At 42.1% G+C, this 21,371-nt stretch overlaps 1 protein-coding gene across 1 annotated transcript in view; it reads right to left on the reverse strand.

Moving 5' to 3' along the window:
• Positions 1–9,466: 9,466 nt before the first annotated feature.
• Positions 9,467–21,371, reverse strand: part of LOC311138881 (3'-5' exoribonuclease HELZ2-like) — a gene marked incomplete at its 5' end in the record, with an annotated part of 32,403 nt that continues 20,498 nt past the window's right edge. The window contains 14 exons of the mRNA XM_084173673.1: positions 9,467–9,788; positions 9,893–10,060; positions 10,201–10,357; positions 10,514–10,723; positions 10,917–11,060; positions 14,271–14,463; positions 14,565–14,696; positions 14,892–15,036; positions 15,168–15,323; positions 15,419–15,556; positions 15,641–15,726; positions 16,076–19,583; positions 19,935–20,010; positions 20,156–20,954. Coding sequence (XP_084029799.1) covers positions 9,658–9,788; positions 9,893–10,060; positions 10,201–10,357; positions 10,514–10,723; positions 10,917–11,060; positions 14,271–14,463; positions 14,565–14,696; positions 14,892–15,036; positions 15,168–15,323; positions 15,419–15,556; positions 15,641–15,726; positions 16,076–19,583; positions 19,935–20,010; positions 20,156–20,954 — 6,043 coding nt within the window. The 3' untranslated portion in view covers positions 9,467–9,657. The remainder of the gene's footprint in view (positions 9,789–9,892; positions 10,061–10,200; positions 10,358–10,513; positions 10,724–10,916; positions 11,061–14,270; positions 14,464–14,564; positions 14,697–14,891; positions 15,037–15,167; positions 15,324–15,418; positions 15,557–15,640; positions 15,727–16,075; positions 19,584–19,934; positions 20,011–20,155; positions 20,955–21,371) is intronic.

The following is a 21,371-nucleotide window of genomic DNA, read 5'->3' on the forward strand; positions in this document are numbered from 1 at the left end:
TTGTTCCCCTGACTCATTTTTTTTTTTGCCATAACGTTTCTTTGTAACACACATTCTTCCAATTCCGCCACATTCTCATGTCGTTTCTCTAGCCAGGGCCCAGAATTCTGAGAAGGCAAGCTCGACATTTTCTGGTGCAACGCATCAAAGTTTCTTTACTGCAACTCTTGCACCCGATCTCCGTGCAATCGCTTCATAGACCACGCCATAGCTGCCCCTTCCGACCTCGCAAAGTAAACTGTACATTGGAGCCAGGACCCTTTGCTCCAAACTCCCATCTTTGAGAAAGCCACCGTCATCGTCCATGGTATCATTCTCGTCTGTGTTCCCAACACTCAATGATCTTAGGACGTTTGCATGTTCCGTTTTCACAGACGCATCTTGTGTCCCAGTTATTTTAAAGGCTCTCACACTCCTCGTCCGTCTACGTCTGTTGTCACCTGTATCCATGGGTGTATTCACGTTAAAAGCGAATGCACGAGGAAATTAGGTTTACACGTTTTCCCTTTCATACCTTTGGACTAAAAAGCAAATGAGAGCTTGTTATTTGTAGGCTACACTTTCCAATGTTTGTGTGAAGGATTTGATTAGGTAGCCTACACTCGCTCAGTGCGCTAACAGCGCACAATCAACAAGGGAATTCGATTATCTGGCCCGGGTTGCCCCGTTGGAAGGACTCGAGTATTCACCGGGTGAAAAGTGATAGCATTCGTCTTGGAACCGGGCTGCCTCCCGGGCGTGAGCCAGGTGCCCTGACGGCGAAGTCGTCTCAAAACAAAAGTGAGGCAGGTTAAGCATGTGTATTCTAATGAGCAGGATTCTGTTTTTTCACATGCAAGGGGGATTTTTCAAAACAAGCAAAAAACGTTTTATCTTCCTTCCAATTAAAATTAAAACATTTCTTGAAAAGAGATGCTGCCTTGTTGACAGCATTACTGAGCAGCACAGATTACTGTTCATTTGAGAAAGGCGCTCCTCCCGATGCACCGCGGTTCAGGTTAATAGAGCTCCCTCAATGAGCCTAGCGGAGCAAAAATGTGAGGGGAGACTATATAGAGACTACCCCATTCTCTTATCGCAGGTGTGCAGGCAGGGCCGGCCCTAAGAAAACATTTTAGTGCCCCCCCTCTTGATGGCAGAAAGAAACATTTAAGTTTTTAATTGAATTTCCTGCAATTTTGCCATGGTTAGTCGAGAAAATGTTGCAGTTTTAAAGCAAGTCTACACATTTTGCAATGGGGCAGAGAGACTCAGCAATTTTATAACAATTTTCATGCAATTCTACTAATTTTGCCATGTGACAGAGATAATATTTTTTTAGTTTTACAACTAATTTCCTGCAATTTTACCTTAGCTATATTTTCAGCACCAGGCGCTGGGCACCTCATATTGATTGCGCTGCGGTTGCAGCTTTACGTTTTAGCACCACAAAATGATCCGCTGCCTGCTTTATTAGATGACTGTGTCCTGCATTCTCTCTCCTCGTGAATTAAGTTAAAATGTAACTTTTGCATTATTTAGGTAGGGTAACTTCCTTCTTGGGACATTGCATATGGGACTTTTTAAATCTAGGGCCCTAGATTTTTATTATTTTTTATTATAAATTTTTTAATGGGAAAATATATTCATAATAATTTTCGGGGCTTTTGGGGGCCATGGGCCACCAGTTGGGGAACCCTGGTGTAGTCCATAAGATGAGGCATCATGGGGTCTGCTGGAGGCTAAGCTGGTGCATTTGGTGGCACGGGATATGGAGACCCAGACTCAAGCTGTGGCACTGGGTATGGCGCTGGCTGCGGCCCAGGATGTGGGGCTGGCTGCGGCCCAGGTTGTGGGGCTGGCTGCGGCCCAGGATGTGGGGGTGGCTGCGGCCCAGGTTGTGGGGCTGGCTGTGGCTCAGGTTGTGGGGCTGGCTGCGGCCCGGGTTGTGGAGCTGGCTGCGGCCCGGGTTGTGGAGCTGGCTGCGGCCCGGGTTGTGGGGCTGGCTGCGGCACGGGTTGTGGAGCTGGCTACAGCCCGGGTTGTGGAGCTGGCTGTGCTGTGTCTAGGGGCTGTGGCCCAGGACATGGAGGTGTCTGGGCAGGCTAAGCTGGACCTGGAGGTGGCCAAATCGGTGATGCTGGCCGGGATGGTTGTATTGGGTTGACTCCCGGTAGCAGAGTATGAATTGGGTTATGTGGATCCAGGAGAGGAAGGCTCTGATGATGTTGGAGCTGTGTGGATAGGGAACTTGTCTGGCTTTGTTCATGACTACTGATAGCCCTTCAGTTAGTGCTAAACACGGCTGCTAGAATCTTGACTAGAACCAAAACATTTGATCATATTACTGCAGTGCTTTTAAGGCTGGGGCTGATTTCAAGGTTTTACTGCTAACCTACAAAGCATTACATGGGCTTGCTCCTACCCATCTCTCTGATTTGGTCCTGCTGTACATACCTATACGTACGCTATGGTCACAAGACGCAGGCCTCCTTATTGTCCCTAGAATTTCTAAGCAAACAGCTGGAGGCAGGGCTTTCTCCTATAGAGCTCAATTTTTATGGAATGGTCTGCCTATCCATGTGAGAGATGCAGACTCAGTCTCGACCTTTAAATCTTTGCTGAAGACTCATCTCTTCAGTAGGTCCTATGATTGAGTGTAGTCAGGTCCAGGGGTGCGAAGGTGAATGGAAAGGCACTGGAGCCACAAACCGTCCTTGCTGTCTCTGCCTGGCCGGTTCCTGTCTCTCCATTGGGATTCTCTGCCTCTGAACCTATAACGGGGGCTGAGTCACTGGCTTACTGGTGCATTTCATGGCATCCCTAGGAGGGGTACATTACTTGAGTTGTTTGAGTCACTGACGTGATCTTCCTGTCCGGTTTGTCGCTCCCTCGGGCTTGTGCAGTGGATGAGATCTTCGTGGGCTATACTCAGCCTTGTCTCAGGGTAGTAGGTTGGTGGTCTGTTGATATCCCTCTGGTGGTGTGGGGGCTGTGCTTTGGCAAAGTGGGTGGGGTTATATTCTGCCTGGTTGGCCCTGTCCGGGGGTATCGTTGGACGGGGCCACAGTGTCTCCCCCCCCTCCCTTCCCCCTCCCTATCTCAGCCTTCAGTATATATGTGCCAGGGGGCTAGGGTCAGTCTGTTATATCTGTTGTTATTCTCCTGTCTTATCCGGTGTCCTGTGTGAATTTAAGTATGCTCCCTCTAATTCTCTCTCTCTCTCCCCTCCCAGAGGCCCTGAGCCCTAGGACCATGCCTCAGGACTACCTGGCCTGATGACTACTTGCTGTCCCCAGTCCACCTGGTCGTGCTGCTGCTCCAGTTCCCACTCTTCTGCCTGTGGCTTTGGAACCCTGACCTGTTCACCGGACGTGCTACCTTGTCCCAGACCTGCTGTTTTCAACGCTCTCTCTCTACCGCACCTGCTATTTCAACCTCTAAATGCCCGGCTACGAAATCCCAAGTGACATTTACTCCTGATGTACTGACCTGTTGCAACCTCTACAACCACTGTGATTATTATTTGACCCTGCTGGTTATCTATGAACGTTTGAACATCTTGGAGAAAAATCTGGCCTTAATGGCCATGTACTGTTATAATCTCCACCTGGCACAGCCAGAAGGGGACTGGCTACCCCTCAGAGCCCGGTTCCTCTCTAGGTTTCTTCCTAGGTTTCTGCCTTTTTAGGGAGTTTTTCCTAGCCACCGTGCTTCTACATCTGCATTGCTTGCTGTTTGGGGTTTTAGGCTGGGTTTCTGTATAGCACTTTGTGACATCTGCTGATGTAAAAAGGGCTTTATAAATAAAATGTGATTGACTGATTGATTGATCTGTCGGGTCCTGCTGGGCCAGGGACATTTACAATCATTGGTTGTCCATGCTGGTTGTTCTCCATTGTATGGATCTCTGGAATAGGCCATGGTGCAGCAGTTGTACATCCAGCTTCGGAGGACCACTTGTGAATTATTAAACTATTTTGATGGTTGTACAATGCTGCCCTTAATCTTCTATTAAAATGATGTCTGCACTCCAGGAATCCAGTTTGGGATGTTTAATGGAATGTTGTAAATGTGTGTTTAGTATCTGAACGCACACACAACAGTTGTAGAAATCCTGGAGATAATCTTTAGATGGACACCTCAGTAGGCAATCTCACTCTGGCTCGAAGGGGGACAGAGAGTGAGATGCGTGAACAGCTAAGCTGTGATTGGCTGAGAGAGTGGGTTACTGCATAGATACATACAAATTAACCATATAATGGATAAAAGACAACTGTATGAGTGACGAGGCACCCAATATGTGATATAAGGCAGGGGACTAATACAATTATTATTGTGTAAAATGTGCAATTGCACATGGTCGTTTGGCATAATTACTGCTGAGCCACTGTCTTTGCCGCTTCTTATCTTTGAAGTAGGCTACATATTATGATTATATCTCCTTTATGTAATTAAGTATGCATTGGTTAAAGTCAGGGACATTCGAAGATACATTTAATGTATTATGATAGGCCTACAGAAATAATAAGATATTTTGCAAACACCATAACTTTATGAAAACTTCTTGAAAAAAGTGATGTGAAATACAATACAGTACAACATCTATTAGTATGCTTGCACTCCAATCAAGTCATTCAATCTTATTTGTGACCCGCCTATTGCTACAAATCCGGGTCCTCTGAAGCTTACAGTTAGGCCCATCTGTGTATAGTGACAAACTGGTAAAACTAAGGTTGAGTTATATCACAGCTATTATGACAGCATGTTGGGGAAACTTTTGACTGGAAACCCTTCTTCCACATGAACAATTGAAACCATTAGGTACTATCCTGCTAAAATCAAAGTTGTTGCATTGACTTCTTCAGGAATTAAAAAGGCAACAGTACATTTTTGGGAAATTATAAAAAATGGTTGTATGATTTGGTTTAGTATTATACACTAAGTGTACAAAACATTAGGAACACCTGCTCTTTCCATGACATAGTTTTCACCTGGTCAGTCTATGATCCTTTATTGATGTCACTTGTTATATCCACTTCAATCAGTGTGGAGACAGGTTAAAGAAGGATTTTTAAGCCTTGAGACAATTTAGATGGATTGTGTATTTGTGCCATTCAGAGGGTGAATGGGCAAGACAAAATATTTAATCCATGGTAGTAGGTGCCAGGCGCACCAGTTTGAGTGTGTCAAGAACTGCAACGCTGCTGGGTTTTTCACACTCAACAGTTTCCCGTGTGTATCAAGAATGGTCCACCACCCAAAGGACATCCAGACAACTTGACACAACTGTGGGAAGCAGTCAACATGGGCTAGCATCCCTGTGGAACACTTTCAACACCTTGTAGAGTCCATGCCCTGACGAATTGAGGCTGTTCTGAGGGCAAAAGGGGGTGCAACTCAATATTAAAAAGGTGTTTCTAATGTTTTGTACACTCAGTGTACATTCATAATAATACAGACACCACAGCTTGAAAGCAGAACCATGGTTTGTCCATCCATCCACAATTTCCAATGTGCCTGTTCAAGTCTGTAATAACTCAATGTGGTTGCTGAACCTTGCCTTATACACCGCTGACATCAGCCTCTATAAAACAAATAAAAGATGGCCACAGAATAAGGATGTATTTATTTTAAATTCTCAGAACATTTGAGATGGGAGCTTACTTTTTTGGTTTCCTATGCATTCCTATGAGTTCTCGAGTCCAGCTTTCCGACACTCGCAACCCGGAACTACCAGAACGGATTTGTTTACAAACATTCTGATTTTATCTATACTGGTTGTCCCTCCCCCTAGTTGTTGAGTGTCCCTTGGTGGGGGAGTTATGGAGTGAAGTTTGTTTATTTAAGTATTTATTTTTTCTGTAAGTATGTCTATCACAATCCGTGTGTATATTCAACATAACTCACAAATAAAACTATGATCCGTGAATATGTAAAAGATTTCCCAAATAAATTCATGATCTGTAAATACATTCACCATAGCTCACAAATAAAACTACAATTTGAACAAATGTAGAATGATTTGTGAGCAAATGTTCAGATAAATCCCTAATATTTACAACTGTGGAATGTGCATTTGCGTATTGAAAAAGTGCTTATGGATCTGTATTCTGTGTTGACCTGTCGTATTACAATCCACAAATGTGACTTCAGATGAGTCGGCTATCTCCATTCATTGGGATAATTTTGTAGTGAAGCAGTGTCTCATTCCGCCATGTTTTAGGAGAATGCTTTCTAGATAGCTAATAAAGAACAACTTCATGAAATGTGTACAATGTTTATTTATTCAACAAATTGTTAAAATATTCAACAAATGCCTTTTATATGAATGTTAAAATTCAACCATTGGCAGGGCTGCCAACCTTTGAAGAAAGCTTTGAGTGAGATTTGCTATGTGAATTTCATTGTCCTCTGGCACCCCTAGATAGGAAAATTGTACTTTTCTAAAGCTAATTTCCTGCAACTCTACGTATTTTGACATGGCTTAGGCCTATGACCAGGGTGAACATTTTCAAAATAAAAACCACAGGTCAGGTGTATTCATGATGCTTTGAACATTAAATTAACACTCAAAAATTTGTTACTTTGTGATTTGGGGGGGATTACATTTATGGTATGCTAATATTTGTTTAAATATTTTTTAGGACACTTTATTAAGACAGTAATGAAATTAGATAGGGAGACAGGCAAATGCTAGAAATAGTGGGAAGGTTGGAAGCACGGATACTAGTTGAAGACCCTTACCATCATATTACTCTACATAGACAAAATATGATGCGTTTATGAGTTGTGAGTTCCTCTAAAATGTCAAATCATATTTCATACATGCAGCATTTAATATCCAATGCTTATTTGTATTGACTTATTCAAAACTGTCCATGAATAGCTGAAAAAAATACATAGCCTCATATAATTAATTTTCAAAGACACAAGTAGGCATATCAGATTTCAAATATGTGATTACACTGGCAACATTGGGAAGAAGTGGAATAATACAATAAGTGTGAGGAATAACAGTTGTGTTTTTGCTGACCAACCTGGTCTCAGAGCATTTTGTATTATTCTGTACGTAGATCAGAAACACTTCATTTACACTGAATCTAAATATAAAGGCAACATTGTGCTGTGAACAATAAAAGGCCACTAAAATGTGCAGTTTTGTTACACAATACCACAGATGTCTCAAGTTTTGAGGGAGCGTGCAATTGGCATTCTGACTGCAGGAACGTCCACCAGAGCGGTTGCCAGAGAATTGAATGTTCATTTGTCTACCATAACGTCGTTTTAGAGAATTTGGCAGTATTGGGCAAATGCTCACCTTCGATAGCCACTGGCATGCTGGAGAAGTGTGCTCTTCACGGATTTCAACTGTACCAGGAAAATGGGAGACAGCGTGTATGGTGTCGTGTGGGCGAGCATTTTGCTGATGTCAATGTTGTAAACAGAGTGCCCCATGGTGGCGGTGGGATTATGGTATGGGCAGGCATAACGAACACAATTACATTTTCTCAATGGCAATTTGGATGCACAGAGATACCGTGACGAGATTGTTGTGCCATTCATCCGCCGCCATCACCTCATGTTTCAGCATGATAATGCAAGGCCCCATGTTGCAAGGATCTGTACACAATCTGTACACGATCTGTACATAATTCCTGGAAGCTGAAAATGTCTCAATTCTTCCATGGCCTCACCAGACATGTCACCTATGGAACATGTTTGGGATGCCCTGGATCGACATGTACAACAGCGTGTTCCCGTTCCCGCCAATATCCAGCAACTTCGCACAGCCATTGAAGAGGAGTGGGACAACATTCCACAGGCCACAATCAACAGCCTGATCAACTCTATGTGAAGAAGATGTCGCGCTGCATGAGGCAAATGGTGGTCACACCAGATACTGACTGGTTTTCTGATCCAGGCCCTTACTTTTTTAAAATCTGTGACCAACAAATGGAAATCTGTATTCCCAGTCATGTGAAATCCATAGATTAGGGCCTAATAATTTATTTCAATTGACTGATTTCCTTATAAGAACTGTACCCAGTAAAATCTTTGAAGTTCTTGCATGTTGCATTGATATTTTTGTTCAGTGTAATATGATATGTTACGTTTGGTATGGTTACATAAGACCGATGGTTACTTAAGGCAAAAACTAAAGGAGGTTGATTGGTCGGGGTGGATGGGTGGGTGTATAACGCAGCAACCTGGTCAGTACATTATGTATTATTCTGTATTATTCTGTACGTAAATCAGAGCCACTACATTTAGTATGATAGGTACCTGAAGGTACCACGTTCATCTGTACAAACAATAGTATGCAAGTATAAACACCATGGGACCACGCAGCCCTCATACCGCTCAGGAAGGAGACGCGTTCTGTCTCCTAGAGATGAACGTACTGTGGTGCGGAAAGTGCAAATCAATCCCAGAACAACAGCAAAGGATCTTGTGAAGATGCTGGAGGAAACAGGTACAAAAGTATCTATAACCACAGTAAAACGAGTCCTATATTGACAAAACCTGAAAGGCCGCTCAGCAAGGAAGAAGCCACTGCTCCAAAACCGCCATAAAAAAGCCAGACTACGGTTTGCAACTGCACATGGGGACTAAGATCGTACTTGTTGGAGAAATGTCCTCTGGTCTGATTAAACAAAAATAGAACTGTTTGGCCATAATGACCATCGTTATGTTTGGAGGAAAAAGGGGAAGGCTTGCAAGCCGAAGAACACCATCCCAACCGTGAAGCACGGGGGTGGCAGCATCATGCTGTGGGGGTGCTTTGCTGCAGGAGGGGCTGGTGCACTTCACAAAATAGATGGCATCATGAGGAAGGAAAATGATGTGGATATATTGAAGCAACATCACAAGACATCAGTCAGGAAGTTAAAGCTTGGTCGCAAATGGGTCTTCCAAATGGACAATGACCCCAAGCATACTTCCAAAGTTGTGGCAAAATGGCTTAAGGGCAACAAAGTCAAGGTATTGGAGTGGCCATCACAAAGCCCTGACCTCAATCCAATAGAACATTTGTGGGCAGAACTGAAAATGTGTGTGAGAGCAAGGAGGCCTACAAACCTGACTGTTACACCAGCTCTGTCTGGAGTAATGGGCCAAAATTCACCCAATTTATGGTGGGAAGATTGTGGAAGGCTATCCGAAATGTTTGACCCAAGTTAAACAATTTAAAGGCAATGCTACCAAATACTAATTGAGTGTATGTAAACTTCTGACCCACTGGGAATGTGATGAAATAAAAGAAAGCTAAAATAAATAATGATTTACTATTATTCTGACATTTCACATTCTTAAAATAAAGTGGTGATCCTAACTGACCTAAGACAGGGAATTTTGACTAGGATAAAATGTCAGGAATTGTGAAAAACTTAGTTTAAATGTATTTGGCTAAGGTGTATGTAAACTTCCGACTTAAAATATATACTGTATGTGTATACAGTTGAACAAACAGTAGAGTTAGCAATAATAAAATATACACTAATATAATTGACAGATCATTTAAAGGTCACTTAAAAACGACAGTGAGTGCAGTATTTAACTCATTTGATTCAACATTGCACAATATAGAACCTAAAAGCACATAATACATTTGTCTCTAAAATTTAATTAAAAAATGTATATTCATAGTGCACTGATCCGGTGCCGAGACCATGTCTTTCAATGTAGACCGTGCTTACAGGCTACTTTGCGCACAGAGATCTTGTCAGCTTCTGTGACAAAGTTCCTTGCTCTATAATGTTTGAGGAGCTGTCTCCAAGCGCCACTGCGGCTCAACAACTCTTGGTTACCTTTAGGAAAGGAAGAAAATACATTTAAAAATGACACTGTAGTTTAGATTAGTCTTGTTCTAATAGATCTTAACACTAAGCCCTGGATGAAAAGTCTTGCTCACCGATAATGCACAGTCCCTCTTTGGCCCTGGTGATGCCCACATTGATCTGGTTGGGGTCGCCGACAAAGCCCACATGTTTGGACCTCCAGGCCCTGTCCGGCTCGATCTCAATCTCCTTGCTGGGTAATGAGCGCACAGTGGACAGTATGACGTAGCACCATTCACTTCCTGCATTGGAAACGAAGCAGCATTTGTTATAGCAATGGCTAACCTAATCAGATTAAAGTTCACTAAAGGACAATGGGGGACAACCATAGAATCACAACCAAGATAAAACAGAGGGGAAAGTAAGAGAGAAAAATGGTCACCTTGACTTTTTGTGATGGTGCTGACAGTGATTTTGTCCATTTTGAGTTCATCCAGTTTTTTCTTAATTTCAGACACCTGGGCGTTGTAGGGTGATAGAATTGCAATATTCTGTTGTTTTATTTTGGATTCTTTTACCAGTCGGTTGGCGAGCCAGACCTGTGATGAACAAAAAGAAAACCATGAATCATATAAGTTCCGTTTGGGAAAGTGACTCACCTGACTATACCAGTAGAATGGCAAGATTTGAGCCGTAGGTGTTGAAGTTAAAGGTGTTGAAGTGTGAGTTAAGACAAACCAAAAGGGGTTCCTTACCACTATGTCTCTCTCCTCTCTATTCGCTTTGGAGTTTTCATTTCCCTTTTCCGTGCTCACAACCAGGCTGACCTCTTCTCCACTGACGTTCCCGAAAACAATGTGCGTCTGCCGTCTGTCAGCCTGAAGGACACTATTTGAGGGCTTCACTACAGTCTTCAGTTTTCCTTCATAATATTCCTCAGATGGGAACTTGCATATATCTTCATGCTAAAAAAGGGTAAACAATGGAGAATACTATGTACTTTGTCATCGGATATTAATCTATGTGCATCAAAATGCATATCTGTGCAGTCAAAGGCACAGTGGCATTTGATATTTTGATAAACATTTGGCAAATTAGACTATATGATGTGAATTAGGCCACGATAAATTCATAGCCCAAACATTTCCCCCCTCTTACCATTCTGTACTGGGTATCCAGCATCACTGTATGGGACCGGCGCTCAAAGTAGCGCTCAAACAGAGACTTTGACATCCCTAACTTCCTCAGAAGTTGATTCTTAACGATGGGACGTAGTTGCTTGTGGTCACCGAGCAACACAATCTAGGAAGTGGAAAGAGGTTATTTCGTCATCAATCTTCATCACTTGCAAATGTGGTGATGACCTTTAATAAACATATAGGAATGGAATAAATGTAACACAGTCAAACATGTGGTTTCCATATGTTTCATGTGTTTGATACCGTTCCATTTATTCCATTCCAGCCATTACAATGATCCTGTCATCCTATAGCTCCTCCCTCCAGCCTCATCTGCTTGTGATGCAGGTGAGAAAACAGGGTTGCTGTTAAGGCTTAGTTTAACAGATTCTGTATCGATGCACTCTTTACATGCCCAAACTCAATGGTTAAACTAAGAAAATAAATCTACATTGTTTTTAAAGAAATGCTCACACTCACATTCTTAAAATGTAGAACCCTCTGTACAAAGGGTTCTACATGGAACCCAAAAGGGTTATACCTGGAACCAAAAGGGTTCTACCTGCAAGCAAAAAGTGTTCTTCAAAGGGTTCTCCTATGGGGACAGCCAAAGAACCCTTTAAGGTTCTAGATGGCAACTTTTTTTTTCTAAGAGTATAAAACTCCAAAATGTGATTGTCAAACTAAGTCAAACAAATGATCATACGGAGCATCTTACTGAGGAGCCCCACTGAGGTGAACGTCGTATGAGCCATTGCTGGATTGAACAATCATGGAAAACCGTGTTATTAATGACGACATTCTATACACTATACATAAATAGGCAGCATCACAAACATACAAAAATGATTTTAACCTTAAAGCCTAAGCTAAGGTTCTACTAAGCTAACATATGAAATTGTTTTAAGAAGGTCATACAATGGATAATTTATCTATTTGATTTTGAATTTTAGGCCCCCTTTAAGTACAGTGCATTCGGAGAGTATTCAGACCCCTTGACTTTTTCCACATTTTGTTACGTAACAGCCCTATTCTAAATGAATAAATTAATGTTTTCCCTCATCAATCTACACACAATACCCCATAATGATAAAGCGAAAACAGGTTAGACATTTTTGCACATTTAAACAAAAAAAAACGTATTTACATAAGTATACAGACCATTTGCTATGAGACTCGAAATTAAGCTCAGGTGCATCCTGTTTCCATTGATCACCCTTGAGGTGTTTTTACAACTTGATTGGAGTCCACCTGTGGTAAATTCAATTGACTGGACATGATTTGGAAAGGCACACACCTGTCTATATAAAGGTCCCACAGTTGACAGTGCATGTCAGAGCAAAAACCAAGCCATGAGGTCGAAGGAATTGTCCTTAGAGCTCCGAGACAGGATTGTGTCGAGGCGCAGATCTGGGGAAAGGTACCAAAACATTTCTGCAGCATTGAAGGTCCCCAAGAACACAGTGGCCTCCATCATTCTTAAATGGAAGAAGTTTGGAATCACCAAGACTCTTCCTAGAGCTGGCCGCCCGGCCAAACAGAGCAATCGGAGGAGAAGGGCTTTGGTCAGGGAGGTCCCCAAGAACCCGATGGTCACTCTGACAGAGCTCCAGAGTTCCTCTGTGGAGATGGGAGAACCTTCCAGAAGGACAACCATCTCTGCAGCACTCCACCAATCAAACCTTTATGGTAGAGTGGCCAGACAGAAGCCACTCCTCAGTAAAAGGCACGATAGCCCGCTTGGAGTTTGCCAAAAGGCACCTAAAGACTCTCAGACCATGAGAAACAAGATTCTCTGATCTGATGAAACCAAGATTGAACTCTTTGGCCTGAATGCCAAGCGTCACGTCTGGAGGAAACCTGGCACCATCCCTATGGTGAAGCATGGTGTTGGCAGCATCATGCTGTGGGGATGTTTTTCAGCGGCAGGGACTGGGAGACTAGTCAGGGTCGAGGGAAAGATGAATGGATCAAAGTACAGAGAGATCCTTGATGATAACCTGCTCCAGAGCGCTCAGGACCTCAGACTGGGGTGAAGGTTCGTCTTCCAGCAGGACAATGACCCTAAGCACACAGCCAAGACAACGCAGGAGTGGCTTCGGGACAAGTCTCTGAATGTCCTTGAGTGGCCCAGCCAGAGCCCGGACTTGAACCCGATCGAACTTCTCTGGAGAGACCTGAAAATAGCTGTGCAGCGACGCTCCCCATCCAACCTGACAGAGCTTGAAAGTATCTGCAGAGAAGAATGGGAGAAGCTCCCCAAATACAGGTGTGCCAAGCTTGTAGCGTCATACTCAAGAAGACTCGAGGCTGTAATCGCTGCCAAAGGTGCTTCAACAAAGTACTGAGTAAAGGGTCTGAATACCTATGTGAATATGATCTGTTTTTTTATTTGTAATAAATGTGCAAAAATGTCTAAAAATCTGTTTTTGCTTTGTCATTATGGGTTATTGTGTGTAGATTGATGAGGGGGGAAAAAACAATTTAATCCATTTTAGAATAAGGCTGTAACGTAACAAAATATGGAAAAAGTCAAGGAGTCTGAATACTTTCCGAATGCACTGTATATAATTGTAAAAAAAAAAATGTTTTGAGAAAATATAGAATTTGGCCTTTACTACTATAGGTCATAGGAACGCATTGAATAACACATAAATGTCAAAAAAGTCAGTACAAAATCATAAAGTTATAAGGTTTTGAAGTGTCTGTCCTATATCTAGGAGATGTAAGAAAGCTCAGGAAATATAGTATTTAATTTTTCTCCCATATTTAACCCCTTAACTTTGTTGACACAAAACTACCTCCATACTTCCATTAATTTGTATGGGTTACATACAGATGAGTCCTGTGACACCGTAAAGCAAAATGGAGAACACCATTGTGTTTTTGAGTCTCCCCTTTCAACAGTGGGGTCATATTAGTTTGTAGCCAAAACGGTTCGGACACTACAGACAGAAGTTGGCACATCAGTATTGCCGACTTCAGACGAGTCCCATGGGGCATGTGGGGGTCGTGTAGCTCAGTTGGTAGAGCATGGCGCTTGCAACGCCAGGGTTGTGGGTTCATTTCCCACGGGGGGTCAGTATAAAAATTAAAATAAATGGATGCACTAACTGTAAGTCTGCTAAATGACTAAAATGTAAAAATGTAAAATGTAGACTCTACAGATTTTCGGGATGTCTCCTGGTGTGACAAACAGCGCTGTAGCTCTGAAACTTTCAGATATCTCTAGCTTAAACTGACAGATTTTGATGGGGATTTTTTTATTATGTTCATCATACATGGAAATATCATTCTATAACAAAAGTAAATGAATACATGGATTTTAACACACCTTTTCTGGTTTGTTGCAGACCAAAGGGATGAGGGCCTGAGGTTCTGTTGCCATGGCACATTCATCAATAAGAATCTGCCGCGCACTGACTGTTTTAGTCAGGTTAGGGGTGGAGGCTGTTGTACAGGTGCACAGAATGACATCATGTCTCTGCAGCTCATACACACGAGCTTTATTCAGAAGCCCTTTGTAGCTAGAAGAAAACACATATGGGCGTACATACATACGTCAGTCAGATGTTGGTTTCAAATACATTTTTTACAAAATTGCATTACAGCAAAATTCTTTACTCACTCCTCAACTTCTTCTTCTGTCAACTCCTTTCCCTTTGATTCTCTTGCTAGCTTTATTCTGTGGTCAAACTCTTTTATTGCCGTGGAATGTGGATTTTGTTCTTCCCGTATGCGATGATGCAAGGTAATATCTCTAACAATGGTACAGATATGGTAAAATACAGTGATATGGTGAGTTTGCGTAATGTGAACCGTTTGACAAAAAGATGCTGAGACACTGGTCAGACATGATAAAGCCAGTCCTACGATCAGATTATCAAAAGACAGAGATGATGGATTCCCTGAAAAAGTGGTGTTGGCTGCAGAGTGATGTGTGTATCTGTTATACCTGAGTTCTGCCTTGGACCGCTCCTGGCGTAGTGACCTGGGAGAGAGCTGAAGGACACTCCCTGGGTAAGGGTACTCCGCAATCTCCATTTGTCGGCTGTACACCCTGAGGGGCTTCAACTTGTCTCCAAACTTCACCAGGCACTCTACAGAATGTTCAGAATTAATAGAATGTTCCCTAGAATGTTCCCTAGAGAACTTGGATCATGTTCAAGTTGTGGTTGTATTATACATTATTTTGTAGTGACAATTTCAATTTAAGTATGAAGTAACTTGCCAGCAACCACATCGACAGACTTGTTGGAAGGACCACAGTAGAGAACAACTTCTTTCTTGTCCTTGTCCTTCGGATTTTCAAATATCTTGGGTGTTTTAGAGTTCAACACAAGGAACCAGTACACAATGTACACTCCTAAAACAGTCTTTCCAGTCCCTATGAAACAGGTGTGTAGTTTTAATTACAGTAAACATAGCAATGGTCAATATAAACAGCTTCAGGTATTCTGGTAGTAGCATTTAATAACTTACCAGGTGGCCCTTGTATGATTGTGAAATTGTTATTCAGAGCTTTCTCCAATGCATCAATTTGACTCATATTTAGCTCTGGGAGACCTTCTGGTACCTTTTCCCTCATGAGTTGGTACCGTGGTACAACAGATTGCGAAGCTGCAAGACCGCAAAGCAATACTTTCAAACATATAGCTTAACAAGGTTGTTGTAAATTCCCACAGATGTCAAAAAAGTTCTTACCTCCTTTTGGAATGCGTTGTCCTAGGGCTATTTTCTGAACAAGCTCATTTGCAGACCCAACATTTTTCACAGCCATTTCTTTACGTCTAGACAGTAGAAAATGTTAACCATTAATTATATTTACTGAATTAATTATGGGAACATTATGTCCATCCAATACAAATATGGGATAGTACTTTTACATTATCTTATTTTAAAGTGTACTTAAAAAAACAATCATATTTTAAAATGTGAGTAGCACTTTATATTTGAGTGCAGCAATTACCAGGTATTTACTACAAAAGGTACATGTTTAAATGGTAATTACATTTTAAGCACCATTTTGTTGACAGTTTTAAATAATTACTGGAAAATAAAGTGAAACGGAAACACAATTGTTCAATTCATGGCTCATGGCGCTCTCTTTTTTCACATACTAATTAATGTAATACTTGCATGTCTATGAGAAGCTTTGGGATTATCTCAACTGTGTATGTTGTCTTTCTCTGGTAGACACACTCTGGAATGGTATCCATTGGCAAGTGGTTGATGTAGAAGTGCACTTTTCTGGCTTGATTTGGAGAGTTTTTTTTTTGTTCTTCAAAGTTGGTTGTAACACCATGTGCCACCCATGTGTAATTCTTAGGGTCGACTACTTCCTCTGATTGGTCAGGGGTTGAAGTCAGTTTCAATCCCCTTTTTCGGATGCACAGCAAGCACCTGCTAAGGTTGCATTCAATGGCCCATTCTTTAATGAATTTGAGAGGAAGGTAAAAACTTCCTTTCTGTGCTAAATGACTCAAATGTAAGTCCAGCTCCAGGTCCTCAATTATTATGCTGTCACTTTCATCCACAGCATTGTCTGCAGATTCCATCTCACAAAGTGGTTGCCAGATCTCCACATACTCTTGTGCGTTGCTATATTTACTATTGGATGGACAGTCTGCATATTTGGAGAAGCATGTGATAGGGCTGTGAGCATGGTCTACACACACCTCAAATGTTGGTTTGATGCACACCAACTGAACAGTTGGTGTCCAATAACTTTTATTTATTTCAGATGTCATTTGGACTTGAAGTGTATCTCCTGGCTTCAACTGTAGGGTAAGATCAACATAGTGCTCCATTTCAATTTTTTCATCTTGTCCATGTGCAGTTCTATGGGAGTCATTCCCAGCTTCAAGCAAATCCATCTTGGCATGTTTTGGCAGACTCTTTATATTTTCCATTTGCTTTGTTGGGGCACCTAGTATGAGAGACCTTGCTATGTTCCATCTTTCCTGGTCAATTGCATTAACAATGGCTTGCCAAGTCTTTTGTGGGAGCTTGATGCACGCAGTTGAATTTTGCACCTTTTTTAGCTCTTGGTGAATTTTGGGAGAGTCAACTGAGTACACTCGCCTTCTCCATGTCAGAGTCATGTGGTTCTCATTTGAATCGTACAGTGGTTGATCCCCCAGTTGCAAATCTCTGTACATAACAGGCAAACTGTCAGGAAATGAGTGCCCGTCGAACGGAAATGACAGCTTGAAACTGTCTCCTTCTACACCAACAACAAATGCTAGCTTCGGAGCATTTTGTTTCTTCATGTCCATGGCAAAGGAGATCATCTCGGCCTTCTTTTCATACTCATTGGACTTCTTGCAGCTGCCTTCAATCTTCTGACACAGAATGTCAATCTCTTGTGGAGAATATTGGACCGGAGTGCCGCTTAGGACCGAATGCAAAAGCCTTTGCAGGATAACATCCATGTAGCGACGTATGGGCGAGGATGCTTGTGTATAGGACTCAAGTTGCAAGGAATAGTGCCCAACTTTTGCCTTTTCGGATGAATATGAACGGATGACATAGGCTTCGTCAAGACACTTCCTAAACTCATATATCACTGGAAGGAGCTGGGGATAGATGTCATCTGTACCAATCAGATCAATCATTCTGTCAGTGTCAACTTCCTCTTTCTTGGCAGCTGACAGGATCTCATTCCACATTGATGTTAGCACATAGAAGCTTTTGCTCTCCATGGCCTTCTGGTCAAGGTCAATGTCATGGTCAAGGTTGTGCCTCAGGTGTGAGGACAGTGGTATGATGTCTTTGTACTGCTCTTTCAAGTCTTCTAACATTACAGGGTCAGGTCTTACTTGACATCGGAGAGGGGTGCAGTGCATGGTTTCATTTGCATTGATCAAAAATTCAGACACAGAATTGTTGAACAGTACACTAAGCTCCTCAATCATCTGATGGGATCTCCTCTTCCCTGGCATCTGGTGATTGTCCAAGCTTTTATAGCTCCAATCTTTGCCAAGCCTGGCCTTCCTTTGGACTTTGGCAAAACGATATGCCACAGCAACACAGTCTTCTATAGTATCAAACTTGGCCTCTTCTCCTGACTGCTTACTGAGGATGTCCTCTGCCTCATCATTAGACAACTTTCTATCAGACTTGATTTGCGATAGCTGGAACTTCTTGTCAATGATTTTGTGTGTTGCCTTGTTCACTTTTACCATTAACGAAACCACCTTTCGATCTTGACCAGGCAGGAGACTCAAGTGGTTGATGCTAACTGGTTTTGGGAACATGTAAACTGGTTCTTTTCTAGGGCTGTAAATTGTTTTGCCCTGTTTTTGTGCATCATCATCCAACGAATCACCAAGATTCACAAAACTTGCCACATCTGCTATGTGGACTCCAACCTCATAATCGCTTTCCATATCAATGACACTGATTGCATCATCCAAGCCTTGGGATTTCTTTGGGTCAACAGTGAAAGTAATCAACTTTCGGAGGTCCTTTCTGTTACCATTTTGGGTGTCTTCCCAGGAACACGGTTCAGCTAAAACATGGCTGGGAGGCAACGGTTGAACTTTAAATTCTGCATCCAAAATCCTTAAGCCCTCCTCCAAAGATGATCCTATGGAAAGAATGTCTATCACGTTCCCTAATGGATAGGCATAGTTTCCTTTATTTTCGGTTTTTGTTTTCCAGCAGAACACCTCCACCATGAATACACGATTGCGTTTGATTTCTTCATCAAGGTGTTGATATCCGACAATCTCCCATTCTCCATCATCATGCTTCCATATTGGAATACAATTGGAACTCTTCTTGCTGACCAAGGTGCACATTTTGCTGGTGTTTGTGTTGAGGGGTACCATAAATTTTCGGAGGAATTTATATTCCGACTTCGTTTTGGGTTTATGGTAATCTTCATCTTCAAGGGTACAAGCAAACACACGACGGGATTCAGATGCCTTGATGGTGCCTAACACCTTTCCCTGTGGAATGCCCTCACAAGGAACTATTTCAGCCACCACTTCATCACCACAGAAGGACTTGCCGAGGTTACCTCTACCTTCGATGATAATGTGGTTAGTTGGGTTGTCAAATGGAATGATATAACCTGCGTTATGTTTCTCCATGACCAATTCACCTCGCTTGTACACATTGGGCTGCTCTCTCAACAACTGCAACAAGGCATCTCTTTCAACTTTGGTACTATCGTATGGTCTCTTTCGTTCCACTACATGTTCACATTCTGAACTGTCTCCATAAGATGAATTGTAGTGTGCCATGTTTTGCTCCTTTTGTAGTTCTTGGAGAATAGCATCCATGTCGTTCTCTGTGTCGAACATAACTGACTGAGTGCTGCTCTCATCCAGGTATTCTGTCCGTTGGAATCTTGAGATTTCTTTGATATCACCATCAATGAAGTCGTTGGTAAGGTGTTTCGGTTCAGCACTTCCCTTGCTAATACAATGGTGAATGTAGCTTCTCCAGATTCTTGAGCACTTCCCAAAGTAGCAGAGCGCAGCAGCATCTCCAACCACAACAACCTGGGATTGAGCCCTAGTCATGGCCGTGTTCAGCATGCGAGCATTGTTGAAAAACTCCACACAATATGAGTCAGGTGGGTGAAGGCTGTCACGGGTTTGAACGGCTGTCATTACTATTGCTCTGAACTGTTTGCCTGTCAAGAAACAATGAAAGTGTTATATGGTTAAGGACCCATTAGGTTGAAGAATAGAAAGGTTTCTATACAAAGATCAAAATAAAAGAACAGAAAATAAGTCAACAAAAATATTACTAAAATGTAATATTAACAAATTACTGGTTAATGTTTGCAAATTAATCACATCAAGGCCGGGATTCAATCCAATCGTGCTTTGTCGACAATGCACCATTTAAAAGTAATTTCTGATTGAGCCGACATATGCAGCGACTGAACGCAGGAACATTGCCTTTAAACGCCGCATTGTCCACAAAGCACGATCGGAATGAATTCCAGCCCAAATCTTTGAGTTGTTTTCATGATAAATACCTTGAACATTGGCTATGTTCTCCACAGTCACTTGGCCAAGCAATCTTTTCCGAAGCTCTTTCCTGATCATTGAGATCTATGAAAAAGAAAGAAATAATATCACCAAAAAAGTTAAGGACACAACACAACATTGACTTGGTTTTTCCTCATTCTCTCAAGAAATGATTTAGAATTCTTAAACATGGTAATTGATATGTTTAAATGAGGAGCAGCTGTTTTACCTGGCATCGTTCAGAGAGAACACAGATTGAGTTTTGATCACGATTCCCCCATGCGAGTGGCCAATCTCTGAGCAGATTTTGCACTATTTTAACCACGCATTCAACCTCGTCAAGGTTAAACCATGACATAGATGTGGTGTCCAAGTGGGATTCTCCTCTGACATGGTGAAACCTCAGGGGGTGGCAGTTCGGATGAGCTGGAACATTACCTACAGCCTTGATGGCATCAGACTTGCCAACGTAGAAGTGAGTGGACACAAATTCTACAATCTCTTTTGTGGTGCGATAGTTCTCGTTAAATATTATTCTGCTTTTCAAAGCTGCACTACTCTCCTGGCCTTGATAGAAGTGGAACAGACGGCTCAGCAAAGTGTGATTGGAGCATTGGTCATCGTCTACTGAAAATAGTTTTGGTCCCATCTGCATGTGATCTCCGGCTAGAACCACTCGAGTTACTGGCCCTGCCAGACCAAGCGGCATCAGGGCTTCACATTCGAGCATCTGGGAGGCTTCATCAATCAGGATGTGGGTGAAGTAGCCATCAGAAAGCTTCAAGTCATTGAAGTGCCTTGCCATTGCAGTAGTTGTTATGACTATTTGGTGGCAATCCAAAGCAGATTTGGTAGGAGGGAGAAAAAACTGTCCATCTTTGGATAGAAGGCAGTACTTCTGTGTGATCCCATCCGTGGCACTCACTGGAACCCCTTTTTTATTTGCTTTTATTCTCAGTGGCTTCATCTCAGGGTGTCCAGAGTTGATGTATGGATGGAAGTGGTCTTTAACATACAAATCTGCAGAACTGACCAGAGAAAGAGAGGGTTTAACTGTGTTTACAATTTAACAGTTCCACTAAAATGTGACTGTCCTTCAAACCAGAATGGAAAACTGGTCTCCCTACATTTTCATGAAATTGATGTTGCACCAGGAATTAAAAAGCAGGTACATTGTAACTACAAGTGTGTGTGTGTGTGTTAACATTGGGATTAAAATATGTGTGTTAACATTGGGATTAATACAAAGCATAATACTTATAACAGTCAAACCTAAATCAGGCTTACACAATTCAAATGATTAACGGGCAAACTCATGATAGCCCTATGGCCTAACTGTGTTATCTTAGTTAATCATTACACAGAGGTCAAATAAACTTCCTTTGTTGCAAATCTAATGTTTACAAAAAGCTCACATACGTTTTTAACAGTTTTAAGCACTATTA

The sequence above is a fragment of the Coregonus lavaretus genome, assembly GCF_964263955.1.
Source record: "Coregonus lavaretus genome assembly, chromosome: 12".
Classification (NCBI taxonomy): Eukaryota; Metazoa; Chordata; class Actinopteri; order Salmoniformes; family Salmonidae; genus Coregonus; species Coregonus lavaretus.